Here is a 21,690-nt window from a genome sequence, read left to right as displayed (position 1 = left end):
TGACCTTATTGAATGGCGGAGCAGGCTCAACAGGCCCGATGGCCTCCTCCTGTTCCTGTTTCTTGTGTTGTTATGTATGTGACTTGGGGGGGGGGTGGTGTGGTGGGGTTGGAGTCCACAGGCAGTGGGTGTTTTCCTACACTTGCTACTCTTGCCCTTCGTGGTGGAAGAAGCCACTGGATTCGGGGAGACTGTAGGAGTAGACATGGCAAGTAACTTCATTCCATAGACGGAACACACTGAAGCTACTGTATATCAGTGGTCAAGCAGATGAATGTTTAGGGTGGTGGATGGGCTGCCTTGCCCTGGAGTTTGGAGTGTTGCATTCATCCAGGGTAGTGGAAAGTATTGTATTGTGTTCGTGACATTTGCCTTTGAGATAGTGTGACGAGGTGAGTCACTTGCTGCAGAATACCAAGCCTCTGATATGTTCATATTGTGTAGCTGGTTTGAATGGGACTTCGGTCAATGATTGTTCACAGGATGTTGGTGGTGCGGGACTTGGAAGAAGTGTCCTTGAATGTCAAGAGTAGGTGGTTAGACTTTTGTTGAAGATCTTAATTGCCTGGCACTTCTTCAGTGCAATTATTACTTGCCATTTATCAACCTGTGCTTAATATTGTCTGAGTTTGCTTCTGCACACAAGCAAAGTGTCACATTTACTGAGAAGTGACAAGTGAATTGGAGGAACCATCAGCAAATATCCCCACCAATGACCTTGTAATGGAAAAGAGGTCATTGATGAAGCAGCCGAAAATATTAGGCCTAGATCTTGGAGTGATGTCCTGTGGCTTGGATGTCTGTTCTCTAATATCCAAACCATCTGCCTTTGTGCATGGTTTGACTCCAAGCACTGCAGTTTTCCCCTTGATATTCACCGATTAGGTTTTTTTAGGAGTCCTCGTAGCCGCACATGGAACAATGCTGCCTCAGTGTCAAGGGCGATCACTTTCACCTCACTGCTGGAATTCAGCTCCTTGTCCTGAGCTTGGACCAAGGTTGTGGTGAGGTCTGGAGTGAAGTGGCCTTGGTGACACCCAAACTGCCCACAATTCAGCACGTTATTGGTGAGTAAGTGCGGCTTGAGAGCGCAGTCGATGACAGCTTCCGCACTTTGCTGCTGGGTGAGAATAGACTGGGCAGTGATGAGCAGGATTGGATTTCTCCTGCTTTTTGTGAACAGGACATACCTGGGCAATTTTTCACATTATCTGGTAGATGCCATTTGTACTTGTGCTGTGCAACAGCTTGGCTAAAGCCACATCTAATTCTGGTCTTCAGTACTGTAACTGGGAGGTCCCACAGCCTTTGCTGTGTCCAGTGCTGTGGAGTGAACAGAATTATTGAAGTCTGGCATGTGTGAGGATGGAGATCTCTGGAGGAAGCCAAGGTGGAAGCAGCTGTGGCTGAACATGGATGCAGATACTTCACCCTTGTCCCCAGTGCTGTTGTGCTGAGTTTTGCCTTCATTGAGTCTGTATATATTCTGGGAACTCCTTACTCTTGTTGTTTAATTGTCCACCACAGTTTATGACTAGATGTGAGATGACAGAATCTCACTCTGGTTATAAAATCATAAAGCTCTGTCTCTTGTGGTTCAGCACACATGTAGTTATGTTGCAGTGTCACCAGGATGGACCTTATTTTCAGGTGAACCTGGTGCTGCTCCTGGCGTTCTGGTTCGGCATCACACTGAACCATGGTTAGCCCCTAACTGGATTATAACAGTGGAGTGTGGGACGTGCTGAGCAGTGAGGTTACCGATTGTGGTCATTTACATTTCTGCTGCTGGTCATTGACAGCACCTCAGGGGTGTCCAGTTTTGACCTGCCAGATCTAGATTCAGTCCATCCCATTTAGCATGACGGTGTCACACGATATGATGAAGGCTGCCTTCAGAGTGAAGATGGGACTTCTACAGTGGTCACTTCTACTGATGCAGTTATGGACAGATGCATCTTATTGGTTTATTATTGTCACATGTACCAAGATGCAATGAACCATAGAACCACCGTAGAACCATAGAACCATACAGCACAAAACAGGCCCTTCGGCCCACCATGTTGTGCTGTCCATCAGACCACCCTCACACTACCTAACCCCTTCCTCCCGCATATCCCTCTATCTCACGTTCCTCCATATGCCTATCCAACAAGCTCTTGAACCTGTTCAATGTATCTGCCTCCACCACCACCCCAGGCAGTGCATTCCATGCACCAACCACTCTTTGGGGGAAAAACCTCCCTCTGACATCTCCCCTGAACCTCCCACCCATAACCTTAAAGCCGTGACCTCTCGTCTTGAGCATTGGTGCCCTGGGAAGGAGGCGCTGACTGTCTACTCTATCTATTCCTCTCAATATTTTATATACCTCTATCATGTCTCCTCTCATCCTCTTCCTTTCCAGTGAATAAAGCCCTAGCACCTTAAGCCTCTCCTCATATTCAATACTCTCCAATCCAGGCAGCATCCTGGTAAATCTCCTCTGCACCCTCTCCAATGCCTCCACATCCTTCCTATAATGAGGCGACCAGAACTGAACACAGTACTCTAAGTGTGGCCTAACTAGAGTTTTGTAAAGCTGCATCATCACCTCGCGGCTCTTAAACTCAATCCCGCAGTTTATGAAAGCCAACATCCCATTGGCCTTCTTAACTGCTCTTTCCACCTATGAGGCAACTTTCAATGAACTGTGAATATGAACCCCCAGATCCCTCTGCTCCTCCACACTGCCAAGTACCTTGCCATTTACCCAGTACTCTGCCCTGGAGTTTGTCCTTCCAAAGTGTACCACCTCACACTTCTCCGGATTGAACTTCATCTGCCACTTGTCAGCCCAGCTCTGCATCCTATCAATATCCCTCTGTAAGCTCCGACAGCCCTCCACACTGTCCACAACACCGCCGATCTTAGTGTCGTCCCCAAACTTACTAACCCAGCCCTCCACCCCCTCATCTAAGTCATCTATAAATATCACAAAAAGTAGAGGTCCCAGAACTGATCCCTGCGGGACACCACTAGTCACTGCCTTCCAATCCGAGGGCACTCCTTCCACCACAACCCTCTGCTTTCTACATGCAAGCCAATTCCTAATCCACACAGCCAAGCTTCCTTGGATCCCTTGGCCTCTGACCTTCTGAAGAAGCCTACCATGAGGAACCTTATCAAATGCCTTACTAAAATCCATGTAAACCACATCCACCGAACTTCCCTCATCAATCTTCCTGGTCACCTCCTCAAAGAACTCTATCAGACTTGTGAGGCAAGATCTTCCTTTCACAAAGCCATGCTGGCTGTCCCTAATCAGTCCATGATTCTCAAGGTGTTCATAAATCCTATCCCTTAGAATCCTTTCTAACAGCTTACCCACCACAGACGTGAGACTCACCGGTCTATAATTCCCTGGCTTATCCCTATTACCTTTTTTGAACGACCACATTCGCAACCCTCCAATCCTCCGGCAGCACCCTCGTAGACAACGAGGACTCAAAGATCCTTACCAGCGGTTCAGCAATCTCCTCCCTAGCCTCTCAAAGCAGCCTGGGGAAAATCCCGTCAGGCCCCGGAGATTTATCTGTCTGAATATTATTTAACAACTTCAACACATCCTCTCTCTTGATATCAACAACCTCGAGAACATTACCCCTACCAGCACTCCCTTCCGCATCATCAAGACCCCTCTCCCTGGTGAATACCGAAGAGAAGTACTCATTCAGAACTTCTCCCACTTTCGCCGCCTCCAGGCAAATTCTCCCACCTTTGTCCTTAATCGGACCTACCTTCACCCTAGCCATCCTCCTACCCTTCACGTACTTGAAAAAGGCCTTGGGATTTTCCTTAACCCTACTAGCCAAAGCCTTTTCATGTCCCCTTCTAGCTCTCCTCAGCCCTTTCTTAAGTTCCTTCCTCGCTACCCTATATTCCTCATGGGCCCTGTCTGAACCTTGCTGCTTATACCTCACGTATGCTACCTTCTTCTCCCTAACAAGTCATTCCACCTCTCTCGTCACCCACAGTTCCTTCACCCTGCCATTCCTTCTCTGCCTCACCGGGACATATTTAACCCTAACATCCTGCATAAGATCCCTGCATATCGACCACATCTCCATGGTACATTTTCCTTCAAAAAGGACATCCCAATTTACACTCCCAAGTTCTCTCCTTATAGCCTCGTAGTTCGCCCTTCCCCAATTGAAAAACTTCTTGTCCTCTCTGCACCTGTCCCTGTCCATGACAATTTTAAAGGTTATGGAGCAATGGTCACTGAAAAGCTTTTGTTTTGCTTGCCTTCCAGACAGATCATTCCATATGTGATTACATCAAGGTGGTGAAAAGAGAACAGAATGCAGAATATAGTGTTACAGACACAGTACGGGTCGACATGAAGTGAAAGGGCCACCACGAGGTAGATTGGAGGATCAAGAGTTCATCTTTTAGCGTGTGAGGGGTCTGTTCAAGAGTCTGATAACAGTGGGATAGAAGCTGTTACTGAGTGTGGTAGTTCATGCTCTCAGGCTTTTGTATCTTCTGTCCGATGGGTGAGGGGAGAAGAGTGTGTGGGGGTGGGAGGGGTTGATTATGTTGGCTGCTTTCCCAAGGCAGCAGGAAGTGTAGACTGAGTCAACGGAAGGGAGGCTGGTTTTTGTGATGGACTGGGCTGTGTTCACAACTCTCTGCAGTTTCTTGTGGTCTTAGATTGCTATACATGAAAACAGATTTCTCTTAGAGAAGGTATTAAATATTGGTGCTTTGGGTGTCTTTGTAAATAAATTACTACAAGTTAATGTGCAGGTACAAGAAGCAGTTCGAGAGCCAGAGCGAATATTGCTCCTTATTGTAAGGTGCTGGGTGCAAGAAGGAGGGGGGTACAAAAGATGGCAGATACTGGATTCTGGAGCAAAACCCAAACTACTGGAGGTATTCTGGGTCAAGCAGCATCTGCGGAGGTGAAGGATTTGTCAAAGTTTTGGGTCGAGATCGTGTATCACGACTGAGGGAAAATGAGAGAGTCTTGCTACAGTTGGAAGGCCTCAGTTGAGACCACACTTTGAGTACTGTGTGCAGATTTGGTCTCCTTTGAAGGATATACTTGCCTTGAAGGCAGTGAAACAAAGGATTGCTAAGTTGATAGGAAACAGAAAATGCTCATCAGGTCAGTCAGCATCAATGGAGCAAGAAACAGAATGTTTCGGGGCCATGGACTTTCATCAAAGAAAAGTTCCAAACGTGGCATATTTTAAGTTGCAGAGGAGGGGGGAGTTGGAGGAAAGGCGGGGAGTGTTGCAGGCTTGTGATGGTGAAAGTTTGAGGTGGTTCTAAACTCTGGTTAGACCACACTTAGTATTGTGTTCCGTTCTGGTCACCTCATTATCTGAAGGATGTGGAAGCTTTACAGAGGGTACAGAGGAGACTTACCAGGATGCTGCTTGGATTAGAGAACATGTCTTATGAGGAAAGGTTGAGTGAGCTAAGGCTTTTCTTTTTGGAGCGACAGAGGATGAGACGTGACTTGATAGAAGTGCGTAAGATTATGAGGGGCATAGATAGAGTGGACAGCCAGCACCTTTTCCCCAAGGCAGTAATGGCCAATACTAGAAGAGGTGAGTGGAGGAAAGTTTAGGGGAGATGTCAGAGGTAGGTTTTTTACACTGGTGGGTGCCTGGAAAGCACTGCTGGGGGTGGTGGTAGAGGCTGATAGGATAGGGACATTTAAGAGACTCTTAGATAGGCACATGGATGTAAGAAAAATGGAGGGTTATGGGCTGTGTAGGAGGGAAGGGTTAGATTGATCAGGGAGTAGGTGTTTATATAGGTCGGCACAACATTGTGGGCTGAAGGTCCTGTTCTGTGCTGTATTGTTCTATGTTCTAACCTACTGCTGTGACAGTTCCTTCTGCTCTTGTTCACAGGTACAGACTGGAGTCCAACGGTAAAGAATGAAGTCATCATTTCAGCTGTTGTGCTCGCTGTTGCTTTGATCATCTTGTGTCTTATTGTGAAAATGGGAAGAGGTAAACATGACAGAGTCTCAGGTAACCGAAATGTGCTGAGTCTGTCTTTGGATGGATTTCTATCAATAGAATTAACCCTGAGTGTTAATCTCAATTTTTTTTCACATCACAAAAGCTGGTAAGAATTGTGCTTTGAAAATAATATTTAACCTTTCCTGACGACTGGTCATTCTAATAACATTCCCTTTTCCCCTCCTTTCGTCACTTTATAACCGATGTGTTGCATCACACCAGAGTCACCATTGAAGTATTCAGTGAGAACACCGTGCGGATGGGGGCTCCAGTGCAGGGAGTACAGTGGTTGGAGACCAATTATCCCCTTCCAATTAAATTATGACTGATCTATATCTGAACTTCTTTGTTATAGATGAGATTTCAATTGACCTCCAAACATCAACAGCATTTGGAGAGAGAGTTCAATATTTCCACTCTTCCACATGTGAAGATGTGTTTTCTGGCATCAGCTTAAAATGTTCAAGCTCAAATTTTAAAGATATTCCACTTGCCTTGGGCAACATTCCCATCCCACCCCACTGCGACCCACCTCAATGCACTCCCAGAAGAAACGGAAGGAATAATTTCCATTAACCTATTGAATTCTTTGAACGCATCATTGGTATCCACCTCTCTTCTATGATCACAGGAGTACGGGTTTACTTGTCATGGCATCTCTCATGTGAGACCGACCCCACTCTGAGGCCAATATTTTAAATCTCTGGCAGTTCATGGAACCACCAGAGATTTATAAAATTGTGCATTACTTATATTTTTAACCAGAAAAAATAAACTTTATTCATAATAAAAGACAAACTATATACAACAATAAAATAGTGCAAGCCTTTACATTCGTGTACAGATCAATCATTAGTGTTACCTTTTTATATAAAAAAAACATGGCACCGATGCCACTTGTGTGGCTCCCTGGTGGCTACCCAGTCCCATATTTACAATATTTAAGGGGCTTTCTCGCCTGACCCTACCCCTCTCCAGTGGTAGAAGAACCCTAAACTGTCGTCCTTCCCCAACAAGCCCTTGTGTTGGCTGCACCCAACTTCAGTGCATCCCCCAGCACGTACTCCTGCAGCCTGGAATGTGCCAGTCTCAGCATTCCTCCACAGACATCCCACAGCGCTGGAAGACCAACAAATTTCAGGCAGACCAAAGGGCGTCTTTCACCAAGTTGATGACCTTCCAGCAGCAGTTGATGTCCGTCTCCGTGTGTGTCCCCGGGAACAGCCCGTAGATCAAAGAATCCTCTGTTACGCAGCTGCTAGGGATGAAACATGACAAGGAACCTTGAATCTTTTGCCACACCCTCCTCTCAAACGCACAGCCTGAAAAAAAATTGTGCATTACTGTGTAGCTTCTTGTTACTTGGAAAGTGCTCTGATTGACCTTTCTCAGCCCAGAGTGGATGACCTTGTGCTCCCTCACATTTATGTCCAACTGCCATAAGTTCACTTATTCACTTCACCTGTCAACATCACGTTGCAATTTCCTACTGCCATTTGTACCACCTACGTCGGTGCCATCAGCAAACTTCAATACATGTCTCTCTGATCATGAGTGACCTCTATCCAAATTGAAAGTGAAGAGTTAGGAGCGACTGAAATGGATCCTCGGTGGGCACCTCCAATCCGATTACAGACCTCTGCTTCCTCTCCCATTTCCTGGATAGGGGTTGGCTGCCTCCAGTCCATGAGCTCTCATTCTTGTTAAACTGCCTCTTGAATGGGATCTTATCAAATGCCCTTTGGATGTTCATACAATTAATATCCTTAGAAACTCTCTTATCTACCTGTTTGGTTACCTGAACATTCAGGTAGTTTGCTTGAGATGAATTAATGTGCAATGGTTTATGTTGGCTCATCCTGACCAGCTCATGTTTGTCAAAGTCGATCACTCCAGCTGTGGTAAATCACTGTGACAACATCCCACTAACAGATCAATAAATTAATATCATTAGGGCTAAAGTTTCCTATGTTCAATCTCATGCCAGTGATATTGGTAGTTTTCTAATCTAATGGAACAATTCCTAAGTCAAGAGCATCGTGAATTCTTGTGATGAGTTGATCTATTTTCACAGTATTCAGGACCTGGTGATTTGTTTATCTGTAGTCTCATAATTTTCTACATCACCTTTTTCCAACCATTGCTAATTCTTTCCTTTGATTTATTTTCATTTTCCTGCAAAGTTGGTTTCTGCATCTCTGGACTTCCGGACTTCCAGTCCACATTATTCAGGAAGGCTAACAGTATCGTCAGGGATGCCCACCACCCCGGCCATTCCCTTTTCTCTCTTCTACCTTCTGGGAGAAAATACAGGAGTCTGAAAGCCCCGACACCCAGACTCAAGAACAGCTTTTTCCCCACCGCTATCAGACTCCTGAACCAACCATCCCTTTCCTGGTGGAGCTGCCACGTTCTTGAATCCCTAATTCTACCTCTTCTATTATTGTCCTTTTAGCATTTCTTTTTTTCACTCCTTCAGCTTGCACTACAAAACTTTGCACCATTCTGTTGTTTTGCGTTCGTCATTATTTACTGTTGTATTTATTATTACTAAATATACTGTTCACTCTGAGCTTCTTGCGAGCAAGGAATTTCGTTGCACCCTGGTGTATTTGACAATAAACTAAACTGAATCTGCACCATATCTCAAGCTGAATCTATAAACCCTAAACTAATTCCGGTTATGTATAAACTCCATGGTTGCTTCAGCAGACATGTCTACTGAAAAGTAGGTATTTGTTGTTTGCTCCAGGCAGAACAGCATAGAAAATCCCACCAAGGCTATAATTCTGGTGTAACGTGAAGAAGGGCTCGAAGCTGTTGACCTGCAGTATCCTGGCCACCCTAAACCAAGGCTGTCAAAGTCAGCTCACAGGACTAGCACTGAAGGGTGTGCAGCAGTAAACCTTCACTGCCCCAGACTTCCCTTTAGTTAACAACCATCAGAAATGAGTGAATTTTAAGACCAATAATTGATCATTACTGCAGGAAAATTAACAATGGTTTTCCTCTTTAGTTTGTCAAGGATCTCAGAAACAAAAGGAAGAGGAACATACTACACAGGATTATTGGGTGAGTGCAACACCTTGTCTGTTACCTGGAAGTTGATTTGAATCTTTTCCAAACCTTGTGGAAGTACAAACACAATTCCTGGCCTCTCCATGATCTGATGTACAGACTCTGTATCCTCATTGACAGAGAATGAGGAGAAGAATATATCAGAAAAGATTGGGTACGATTAAGTAGGAGAGCTTTCTAATGGAAGTGAGTTGGGGGGGGGAGGGGAAAGAAATACAAGATAACATTAAATGTGAAGACAGGGCAATTAGTGGCAAATAAGCTTTAACAAAGAATAATGAGGTGATGCGCTTTGGAAGTAGCTGACTGACTCCAAATGGAAGTGACTCAGTCTGCTCCCCATTGAAGCAAGGAAATAGTGCATGATCATATTTACACAATAAACCAGAAATCTGGATCATTAGATCTTAAACATGAGAAAGACCAAAGGCAAAATACTGTGAATGCTGAAAATGTGAAATAAATACAAAGGACACTGGAAATACTCAGTAGATCAGGCAGCACCTGTGGAGGGAGAAACGATGTTTATGCTTTAGGTTAATGATCTTTCATCAATGTGTTCTGATGTTTAGCATTTCTGAAAGAAAATCGATAGTCTCGCGTACTTCATCATCACATTTGTTTTGTTATCACTTTTACTTTTGTGCTGCTTTTCTGTATGGGGAATAGTTAACCATCAAGCAAAAGTATTGGGAATCCATTCAGTGCAGAAACAGCCCCCCACCAGCCTCCCCATTCTACCCACCTCCTCCCAGCTTCCCAGTATATTTTTCCATTCCCTTTTCCTTTCTGATGTCTTTCCCAGAATATTCCAGCAGTTTGCCTCCAGCACATCCTGTGGTGGTGAGTTCCATGTTCTAACCCCTCACTCAGTATTTAGACTGTTGGGTTTAGTCGTGACTGCCTCAACTGAGGGCGAGTGGATGCATTTTCTCCACATCCATCCAGTGGAAGATATCCCCACTCTCTTCAATCTTTCCATATCTATTTGTTCTGCTTCCATTCCTGTAAATCAAGTTTGCACTTTCTCCAGTGTTTCTGTCCTTTTTTATGAATATGAAGCCCAGCCTACTGTTATGTGCAAACTGGGCAAGATCTTGTGTAAGTTGAAGATAACTTCACTAATGTTGGAGTGGAAACCATCATGGTCAAGGATTTAGGTGATTTCTTACACAAGTGTAGACGGGATTGGTAAAGTTTCTGATCCATCAGCATTAAGAGTTTTGTCCCAACAAGGACATTGACATTAAGAGATCCATGTTCGCCGGGTTAAAATGACAGACCAGACTTGGTAGTGGCTGTTCCTTGCGTAATTCTCCTGTCTGAAGGGTGCGGCAAGCAGTGGTGTTCTGTGTGGCCACACAGGTGTTACAGGTGAAGCTGAGAGCCTGGCTGGTTACTGCAAAAGATACAACCAGGTCAAGAGCAAGTGCAGCTTCACAGGAAACAAGTTGCAGAGTGCGTACTGTTTACCTCTAAATGGAAAGAGCATGTCGTGCTGTGGTCAGGTGTGAGCTTGACAACGGAAAGCAGTTAACACAAAAATAGGTGTGACTCTAAGTGTTTGTGGCAGCCACACCTGATGTGTGAAGTTGTTTCTACGTTGTAATGCAACCGCTCTTCCATCAGTTTTCCAGAGCTGACTTCATTTTAACTTGGCATGTTGTAGTCTTTGGGCGCAGTATGGAATTTAACAGTTTCAGGTAACACACTTTCTCTGTTTGTGTTAGAAGGTTATCTATCTGTGATCCTCACTGTAATTCTGTCTCCACAGACCGTGCCTGATTTCCTATGCATTTCAATGTTCTCTGGTTTCAGTTCTGAGCAACAGCTCTCACCTGCCTTTCACACCTTTTACATTGTTCCCTTGTTTACTCTCTCTTCGAACTGTCGCAATTAACCTTTCAACCACACATCTTATCACCATGCTAATCATTACCTAACCCTGTCGTACATACTCCCTTTGTCCTTTCCATTCCTTCCCCACCCTCCCTGCAGCTTAGAACTAACTTGTTTTCTCACTTTTACAAGGGGTCTCTGACCTGAAACATTCGCCCTGTTTCTCTTTCCACAGATGTTGCCTGACCTGAGATGTTTCCAGAATTTTCTGTTCTTATTTCTGATTTTTAAAAAAAATCAGAGTTCCCATGAGGGTCCTCACTGATACTTAGCACTTAACATGAAGTTGCTGCACTTTCAACATCAATGTAAGTTATTCCCATGGCATCCATTTGGCATGGGTAGCTAATAACCCAAAGGACACCATAAATAAGGTCTGTCCCTGATACAACACTCAACCAAAGGTTCAGAAAGGGAGCAATGAAGCTCTGGAGTTCCACTGCAACAGGTAGTGAATTTTCTTGGCGGTTTTAATACTTTGCATCCATCCAGGCAATAATTCTGTTGCACTCTTGCCATCTCTGTTTTATAGTATCCAGGTTAGTTTTGGAGAGATGAGGGCTTTTTCAGCAATCAATAACACAAATATTTCCCAAAATAATATTTTTGGACACAGTACATGTATAATTTGAAGCATGATGTGGTAAACATCACTTGGTTGAGAATAAAAAACGATATCTTGGACCTGTTCTCAAAGCTCTGCACCACTGCTGTTTTCTTTGTGACATCTCTGGGTGTGTCTGGATAAATTAATAGTCAACAGAGTTGCTTATTTTTGTAACATCGCTACAGAGAGAGAAGAGGTGATTCACGTGGTCTGTAATAATCTCCCCCTTGGAGTGTCTGTTCTCATGAGGAACATGCAGATTTTCTTTGATCCTGATGGACAGTTGGTTCTATATTTCAAAGTCAAAGTCGAGTTTGTCACCTGCACAAGTACATGTGTGCACAGGTGCAATGCAAAACTTAATTGCAGCAGCATCACAGGCACAGAGCATCAGATACACAACAGTCACAAGAGAAACAGAAATTGAACATAAATTGTACACAACTTTTTCAACACAATTGGAACAAAAAGGTCAATTTTAGTGAAAAGTGATCAAAATGGTCATAGTGTTGCTAAACTGTAGTGATTAGGCCTGTGCTGGTTGGTTCAAGAACTGAATGGTTGAAGGGAAGTAACTGTTCTTGAACCTGGTGGTGTGGGACTTCAGGCTTCTGTACCTCCTGCTCGATGGTAGCTGTGAGAAGAAGGCATGGCCCGGATGGTGGGGATCTTTCATGATGCATGCTGCTTTCTTGAGGCAGTGTCTCCTGTAGATACTACCCATGGTGGAGAGGGATGTATTGAGCTGAGTGCACTTCTCCCTGTAGCTCCTTACGTCCCTGTGCATTCAAATTGCCGTACCAGACCATGATGCAAGCAGTCGGGATACCTTCAACAGTACACTTGGAGAATTTTGTTAGTGTGTTCAGTGACAAGCCAAACCTCCTTAACCTCCTAAAGAAGTAAAGACACTGGCGCACTTCATGAACAAAGTGTGATAGACACATCACAGAGCTGCCCCGTCACACCCTTTGTGTCCAGGGACAGTACAGTTGCCAAACACAATTGTCCTTTGTTCCCCTCTCTTTTCATTCCTCTCTTGTTTCTCCTCAAACTTATTCTTTCTTTCATCTCTTTAAGTCTGTTTGTTTGCAATTTGATCTCAATTGGTCCAATTTCCACCTGCTGTTTGCTGTACTTCTTTCTGACCTTTTCATCCATTGGTTGTTGTGCTGAGCACAGTGTGGCTGAGGTCCCACTCGTCACACTGACCTTGCTACCATCGACCTGTCCATCTACAGCTAGTGGAGGTGCCAATACAGTACAAGTTGAGTGATGAGCTAAATGTGCAATTAATGTTGTTCACCAAAAGCTGTGGCCTAAGGTTAAATCTGTTTCCTGCTTAGTACATACATGGAAGAAGTCATAGGGGTTCTACACTGCACAGCAATGGAATGGCCGATCTTTCCAACAACAATGACAAGATAAAGTTAACACTGACAACAAGTAGCACATGAAGTTATGCTCCAATAGATTTTAAGATTCAGGATTTTGGTGAGTAGGTGAAGTGACAGAAAGACGTGCTGTCCCGGTACTATATTTTGACTTATCTCCATTTATTTGATTCAATTGCTATGTCAAGGCACCTTAGACCCGTCAAATTATATCATGTCACACTCCAGAATACTTCCTGTCTCCTGTTCAATTCTCTCTCCATTCCCCCTCACTGTCTGTCTCCTCCCTGTCTCTGTCACTCTGTGACCTCTCTCTCTCTCTGCAACCCCCTCTCATCAATCCTTTTCTGCACTCTCTCTCTCTCTCTCTCTCTCTCTCGCTCTCGCTCTCGCTCTCGCTCTCGCTCTCTCTCTCTCTCTCTCACATATATAAAGAACTAGTAGCAGGAGGAGGCCATCTGGCCCGTTGAGCCTGCACCACCATTCAATAAGACCATGGCTGATCTGGCTGTGGACTCAGATCCACCTACCTGCCTTTTCCCCATAATTCCCCTACTATGCAAAAAAAACTTTCTAACTGTGTTTTAAATATATTTAATGAGGCAGCCTCTACTGCTTCCCTGGGCAGAGAGTTCCACAGATTCACTACTCTCTGGGAAAAGCAGTTTCTCCTCATCTCTGTCCTAAATCTACTCCCCCGAATCTTGAGGCTATGTCCCCTGGTTCTAGTCTCGCCTACCAGTGAAAACAACCTTCCTGCCTCTATCTTATCCATCCCTTTCATAATTTTATGTTCTGATAAAATCCTCTCTTATTCTTCTGAATTCCAGCGAGTATAGTCCCAGGTGACTCAATCTCTCCTCACAGGCTAACCCCCTCATCTACAGAATCAACCTGGATAACCTCCTCTGCACCGCCTCCAAAGCCAGTATATCTTTCCTCAAGTAAGGAGACCAGAACTGCACACAGTACTCCAGGTGCGGCCTCACCAGTACCCTGTATAATTGCAGCATAACCTCCCTGCTCTTAAATTCAACCCCTCCAGCAATGAAGGCCAACGTTCCATTTGCCTTCTTGATAACCTGTTGCACCTGCAAACCAACCTTTTGTGATTCATGTACAAGCACTCCCAAGTCCCTCTGCACAACAGCATGCTGCAATCTTTCACCATTTAAATAATAATCTGATCTATTTTTCCTTCCAAAGTGGATGACTTCACTTTTACCAATGTTGTACTCCATCTGCCAGACCCTCTGTCTCTCTCTTTTCCCCCCTCTCCCTGTCCAAAGCTCTGGCATCGGAGCTCAAGCAACAGCTGATATCACTTCAGTCCACCCACACTACAGACTGTGGGCAGCACATTACACATGGCAGTTGTCCCGCCACTTAAAATCACAAAGCAGGCAGAGACTCAGTGACAGATGGACAGAAGAGCTGGTAGTTACTTACAAGGCTAACCAAAGTCATCTTGCTCTCTAACCAGTACCTGGTTCTGGACACAAGTAGGGAAAACAGCTCTCCTGGGGAGTGCAGCAGAGCCAAGGTGTCCTGGGTGCCTCAGCAGTACAGGGAGGGAGGAGAGAGGTCAGGAGGATAAATAGTTGTGGGGAATAGTATGGGCAGGGGAACAAGTAGAAGTTTCTGCAGTGGCAAACATGATTCCAGGATCGATTCAGAATCAGATTCATTGTCATATACATTGCGGTCCAATGAAATTTCTTGCTTGCATAAAGCTCAGAGTAAACAGTGTCCATGGTAATAATCAATACCAATAAGGAATTTGCCTCCCTTGTGCCAAAGTCAAGGGTGCCACAGAGTGCCTACGGGATATTCAGGAGGGAGAGAGGTAACGGACAGATGTTGTGGTCCATCTCAAAATGGTTAGAAAAGAGATGAGGTCCCCAAAACTTTAGGAGTTTGGAGGTTACGGACAGGACTTCACTGGCTGTAAACTCCAGAGTACTCCCAGTGCCCTGTGTCAGTGAGTATCAGAGAACAGTGGACATGAAAGCATGATTGAAGAGATGGTGTATTGCTGTACTGTTCTGTGTTCTTTGTAATGATAAACCAAGAAAGGTAGGTTAATTAGTTTAACATTGGTGGTGGGCAAATTGTTGGAATCAGTTTTAAGAGACAGTATAAGTGTTCATCTAGAATGACATAGATTAATCAGTGAGCGGTTAAGGCAAAGTTGTGGACAACTAAACTTGATTGAACTTTTGACGTGATAACAATGAGGGCAGCACACTTGATACAGTTGATGTGGATTTTAGCAAAGCTGTAGACAAGGTTCTGCATGGTCAGCTGGTCAAAATAAAACCCATGGGATCTAAAACTGGTTTAGTGACAGGAATTAAAGGGTATCAGTTGGGTGATGGCTCAGCACTTGGTCTCTTGCTTCTCTGTCATGCATATTATTGAACTTAGATGATGTTAAGCAGAACCAGCATTGATCTTTGAAAGGAAAATCACATTTGACTCATCTTCTGGAGCTCTTTGAGGAGATGACTAGTAGACTGTTCAAGTGGGTGTGGTGTATGTGGATTTTAGGCTTTTAATAAGATCACGCGCAGAAGATTGGTTGACAGGATTAGAGGATGTGGAACTGGGGGGGGGGGGGTAATATTCTGACAAGGATTGAGAATTGGTTATCAGACAGAAAGTAAGGAGTGGGAATAAACAGATCCCTCTTCAGCTGAGATGTGGGGGTCACTGTGTGGTCCCCGGCTATTCACCATCCACATCACCGATTTGGCTGAGCTGACCAAATGTTTGCTGATGATACGAAATGAGGTATGATTGTGAGTGCAGAGGAGGATGTAAAGAGGCTTCAAATGGACACAGACAAGCTGAGTGAGTGAGAGAGGAAACGTGGCAGAGTTCCAGCCAACTTCTATCACCCTGTCGAACAAGTGTCAGATGTCCCACTCAAGCGTCACTACATTTAACACACAGAATGGCTTTCAGAATCTGCGTGCAGGTAGAGCACATCACTTCATGACTTTTGGAACACATTGGGAACTTTTCAGAGGGAATTGTGTTCCTGTACAACTACCATGTCTACCATCACGGTATTCCAACTGTTTTTGTCCTTGCTGTAATACAACAAACAGGATACCTACAGCTGGGTAATGTGCATTCCCGGATTTCCACTGAGTGCAGCGGCTTTATGGTTCTTGCTCTTTGTGCTTACAATGGGTCACGTTAATTTGAAAAAGCCCTCTGGCAGATACTTGCTGTGAAGCTTGTGCACATCTGGCAGAGTTCTTATTGCAGCGGTCTCACCGAGGGCTCTCTTCTTTATTCACGATGGTGTCTGATGCACACAGTTGTGTGGATAAGTCCTTCTCTTCCTTGTGCTTTTTAAATTTCGTCACTGTTTCTGTTGATGACATTTTATAATTGAGTTATACATGATTTACTAATATTATATACATGGTTTATTAGTGAGTTATTGTAGAGTTGAGGATGGACTTTATAATGCTGTGTGCAATCATTTTAGCGGCTGCTTTGAAACCTGACAGGTTTTTTTCTGGTAACCGTACAAATATCAAATGTACACAATGTACAGCCATTGGTAAGACCCCAATCCTTATACAAAAAAAGTTCATACTCCGTTTGTTTTTGGGACCCTTCTTCCTGCAAGTTTATATTGAAGTGACAGATTTACAAAATCACATGTGCAGCAGGCTGCTTAATTCTGAAATGACTTTGTTTTAGTTCCAACAATCAAGGATACAAGTAGCTGACATAACTGCTTGCAGCTTGGGTAAAATGTGCATATTCCAGAAGTTGTGCAGATCTCCAAACCCTCCCCTTCCCCTACCTGGCTCGATCTGCCCGTCATCATTTACCACCCCCCCCACCCCCCACTCCTTGGTCCACCAATTACCTCTGGCCCCTGTCTCACTCCTCCCCCTCTCCTCTAAATACCAGCTATCTCCCCTCTCCACTCCCGCTCCTGATCCAAGGCTTTGACCCGAAACAACATCAATGGTTCCTTCCCCCCCCCCCCCCCCCCCCCCACAGATGCTACTCGACCTGCTGAGTTCCTTCCGGCAGATTACTTGTTGGTCCAGATCCCAGCATCTGCATTCTCGTGTGTCCCTAAGTTAAGTGTGTCTGACAGACAGTGGCAAAGCCAGATTATGTTCACAGAGGACCAAGTGAAACTTCACCCTTTCATTAACGTGTCTCTCTTTAATAACAGGAACAACAGAAGAGAGCTGATGTGCTCTATACTGAAATTGGTTGGATTCAACAGGCTAATCCAAAAAGGAAAATGCACACAACCAAAGAAACAGATGCCCATGCTTCAGTGCAGGAAGTAAGCATTCAATGCCCACCTTAAACTGTCATATATCACATGTATAAAATACATGAACCTAAATACCAGTGGAAAAGTTGTGTGGGTCTTCAGGCTCCTGTACCTCCTCCCTGATGGTAGTAACGAGAAGAGGAGGTACAGGAGCCTGAAGAGAGACACTCGACATTTTAGGAACAGCTTCTTCCCTCCGCCATCAAATTTCTGAGCAGTCCATGAACACTACCTCGTTACTCCTCTTTTGCACTACCTATTCACTCATTCATGTTGCTTATAGCAATTTTTTGTCTTGCACCATACTGCTGCCACAAAACAGCAAATTTCACGACATATGTCAGTGATAATAAACCTGATTCTGATTCTGAAAAGCATTGCTGCAAAATATCCAGGTGGCATATTGAATAAGTTAGTTTTGGTTTATTATTGCACATGTACTGACATATAGTGAAGCTTTTGTTTACCTGAATGATAGAGAAATAGGGGGCTATGTGGGAGGGAAAGGTTAGATAGATATTAGAGCAGGATAAAATGTTGGCACAACATTGTGGGCTGAAGGGCCTGTACTATGCTGTAGTGTTCTATGTTCATCCAGACAGATCATGCTATACATAAGTATATCGAGATAGTCAAAAGAAAAACAGAATACAGAACAGAGCTGCAGGTACAAAGTAAGTGCCGTGCAGGTGCACAATGTGCAAGGGCCACGATGAGGTAGATTGGGAGATCAAGAGTTCATATTTTAGTGTATGAGAAGTCTGTTCAGATAACAGTGGGATAGAAGCTGTCCTTGAGCCTGGTGGTACAGGTTTTCAAGCTTTTGTATCTTCTGCCCAACAGGAGAGGGGAGAAGAGAGAATGACTGGGCTGGGAGGGGGCCTTGATTGTGTTGGCTGCTTTCCCGAGGCAGCAGGGTGTAGATGGAGTCAGTGGAGCAGAGACTGGTTTTTGTGATGGACTGGGCTGCGTTCACAGCTCTTTGCAGTTTCTAGTGCTCACGGGCAGCAGTTGCCATACCAAGCTGTGATGTATCCAGCTAGGATGTTTTCTATGGTGCATTTGTTTCAAAAAAAATTGGTAAGAGTCATCAGGGACATGCCAAATATCCTTAACCTTTTGAGGAGGTAGAGGCACTGGTGCGCATCCTGTGCCATAGCATCCACATGGTTGGACCAGGACAAGTTTTGGTGATATTTACACCTAGGAATTTGAAGCTCTCAACCATCTCCATCTCAGCACCATTGATCCAAACAGGAATGAGTAACACCACCCCACTTCCTGAAATCAATGACCAGCTCCTTCGTTTTGCTGACATTGTTTCATTTGTCTGTGCAGTCATCCTGGTACTTTGGAGCCCAAGAGAGGGCCTTTTCTGTTTTTTAAGGATTTTTTTAATATCCTGGTATCATTGAACAATTTTGAATGGGGACATTTTTTGGGATGTTTTTAAAAAAAGATTTAAAAGCAGTAAACCAGAAAAGGATAGGTTGGGGATTCAGTGTCACATTTTATCAAAGTTTTCTACTCCTGTGTGCAGACATTTAGTCACAAGATGAAGAAGGCCTTGCTCTCACCATCCTACAGAACTGGTACCTAAAAATTGAATGTCTTCCACCCTTGCAGCCCTAAATGGTTGCTGTGTGTCAATGTGTATAGGTCCCCTGCAGAAAACTCATCAAACCATTTTTGAGCACTTTGCATCCAAAATCGTATGTTAAAATGAGATGTGTGCAGTTCCACAGGGAACCTCATCCATTTGGTACAACCACAGACACTTTCCTGTGCACTAATCTCAGAGGGGCATTAGGCTTTAAAGGCACACTCCCCATAACACACATTACAGCTGAGAGGGAGAAAAGAGTTCCCAGATTTACACAGGTGATGGCTGGGGGAGGTTCCTGTGTGCCAGGGAAGGTGGGGAGGGGGTGGGGAGTTCAGAAGACCAGCCATGCCTGCCATACAAGTTGGAGGTGGCTGATATTCAGTCTGCCTGTGATGAGAATCCACAAACCATCAATAAATGCCTCGTCCCCAAAACTCACCCCAACGTTGACATTCCAACCCTCTACCATCCACACTCACTTCAAGATTCCGAAGGGACAAGAACTAAAAGTTTGCTCAACGTCCTTCACCTGTTCCGCTTTGGAAAGAAACAACGAGGGGGCATCAGGAAAGCTGCCAATTCGGGAGTGGGGCCCTCGCCAGTTCGGTGTCGTCCTCCATTTGAGGAGATCATCTTGAGGCTGATGGGCAAGGGACCGTCAATCTCAAAGCAACATGTTCAGTCACTGACATCTGTAGTGTCAGGAATGATCACTAACCAACCTTCATACTGCTTTGTACCTGCCCTGTCAGTTAGTCCATTTTACACACACACTCAGTATCATCCATGTTGCTGCGTCGTCATTAAACTGTTGCTGGCACTGCTTAGGGGTGCAACTGTCCAGTTTTGTCTTTCCAGGGTAGAGAGAGAGGTGTCTGCTTCCCCGTCATGTGAAAGGGGGAGGAGGAGATGGAGCAGGAGTGATTAATAAAGCCCATGAAACAACGTCATTGCCTGTGAATGTGGCAGAGATATTCCCTTTCCTCAAGAGTATACAACTGTTAACAAGCTTGAACTGGTCTAAGAGAAGCATAGTGGTGGGGGAGCTGTGGATGGCAAAAGACTCGTTCACTCACTCATGTACACGTTTCTTGTCCTACTGGCAAAGAACATTAAAAACATGCAGCAGACACCGTTAGTTGGAGGGCAGCCCCTCCAGGGTCAACGACTCACCAGTCTGAAGGTGAAGGTCTTCACATTCACAGCTGATCTTTCACCTCAGTGCCATTTTCCTGCATGAAACCCATAGACCTCGATTCCATAAAAAAAATATCGATCTCTGTCCTGAATATAATGCCACAGCCCCTTTGTGTGGGAAGTTCCCAAACTTCACCAGTCTTTGAAGAAATCTTACCTCAGTCCTGAATGGTTGACCCTTTATTGTGAGATTGACTCCTGGTTCTAGACACCAGACCAAAGGGGAATATTGTCCCTGCACCTTCCCTGCCAAGCCCTGTGAAATGCACAATTCAGAATCACAACTTGCAATAGGACAGACAGAGAGTCATGGTACCAGCACACCTTGATGGAGTTTACACTCTGTGCCTTTGCTATTGGCAGTGCTGCTTCCAGGTGTTTTTGACGTGGAGGAGCACTGAATCGTCAGCTGAGGGAGGATGGTGGGTGGTAATCAGGAGGTTTTCCTTGCTGATATTTGACCTGATGCATTGAGACTTCATGGGTCCAGATTCAATACCGAGGCCTCCAAGGGCTCCTCCCTCCTGCCTGTACAGCAATGTGATGCCACCTTCTGGTGGGACAAGGTATACCCAGGGAGTGTGATGGAACCCATGAGTCCGGCACATTGTCTGCAAGGTGTGATTCAGTCAGGCTGTTCCCTGACTGGTCAGTGGGGCAGCTCTTCCAACTCCCCAGATGTTAGTGAGGAGGACTTTGCATGGTTGAGTGGTTGGAGAACAATTTTACTGTGTTTGCAATTGGTGGTCGGTCAATGTTAGGTTTACAGATTAATCGATTGCTTTTCCACTCCTAACTCTCTAATCTTCTCCAGCGATGGGGTTTCCAATCCTGGTCTCTTACAGAAATTTCCATTTCAATTGTCCAACAATTGTCTTCTCCTGGCCACGGCTAAACTCTGGCGTTCCTTCCAAAAATTGTCCGCCTCTTCCTCCATGAAGCAGCTTCCTAAAATCCATCCCTTTAACCAAGTTTTCAGACATTGATCCCAGTATATTCCACAGTGCCAACTCTTGCTTCATTATCGTCCTTTGAAATGCCTTGGGGTTTATTAGAACTTCAACTTGTAACCAGGTTTGTTTTATTTGCTCTCAGAATTCATCACCAAACTGCCCTGCTGTGTTGTACACAGAGAGGAAGTCACCGGACGTTCCAAGAACCGACGGAAGGAAGATGCAGAATCCTGAAGAGGATGTAGATTATGCTCAGATTCAGATTAGGAAATAATCAGAAGATATTGATTACCCGATTTATATCGGTAAGGAAACTGATGAATTAACATTGTTGCTGCAGTGAATGAAGAAAAGAATATATTTACAGTAAGTGGAACCATTGCTGTTTACGATTTTAACGGCTCAATGTGCAGATGGTTGAGTAAATGTTATACGATATGTCTAAACATCCAATAAAAAGCTGACATTACTGTGTGCCTCTAACTGTGAATATTAAACTCAGTTTGTAACTCATCAAGATGGTCATTATATTTATTTCCTGCTTCACTGTTGAGTTTCTACGGTCAGACGGAGGGTGTGTGGATCACACCGGGAGGGGATTGACCCTCTCCCCCT

General features: G+C 44.7%; 1 protein-coding gene across 1 annotated transcript in view; it reads left to right on the top strand.

Annotated features, from left to right (window-relative positions):
• LOC127585843 (uncharacterized) overlaps positions 1–21,349 on the top strand; it is a 32,147-nt gene extending 10,798 nt beyond the window's left edge. The window contains exons 3-6 of the mRNA XM_052043544.1: positions 5,910–6,032; positions 9,040–9,095; positions 17,212–17,328; positions 21,218–21,349. Coding sequence (XP_051899504.1) covers positions 5,910–6,032; positions 9,040–9,095; positions 17,212–17,328; positions 21,218–21,349 — 428 coding nt within the window. The remainder of the gene's footprint in view (positions 1–5,909; positions 6,033–9,039; positions 9,096–17,211; positions 17,329–21,217) is intronic.
• Positions 21,350–21,690: the final 341 nt, after the last annotated feature.

This window comes from Pristis pectinata, chromosome 34 (genome assembly GCF_009764475.1).
Source record: "Pristis pectinata isolate sPriPec2 chromosome 34, sPriPec2.1.pri, whole genome shotgun sequence".
NCBI classification, from domain to species: domain Eukaryota; kingdom Metazoa; phylum Chordata; class Chondrichthyes; order Rhinopristiformes; family Pristidae; genus Pristis; species Pristis pectinata.
This window is presented reverse-complemented; position numbering and strand designations above follow the sequence as displayed.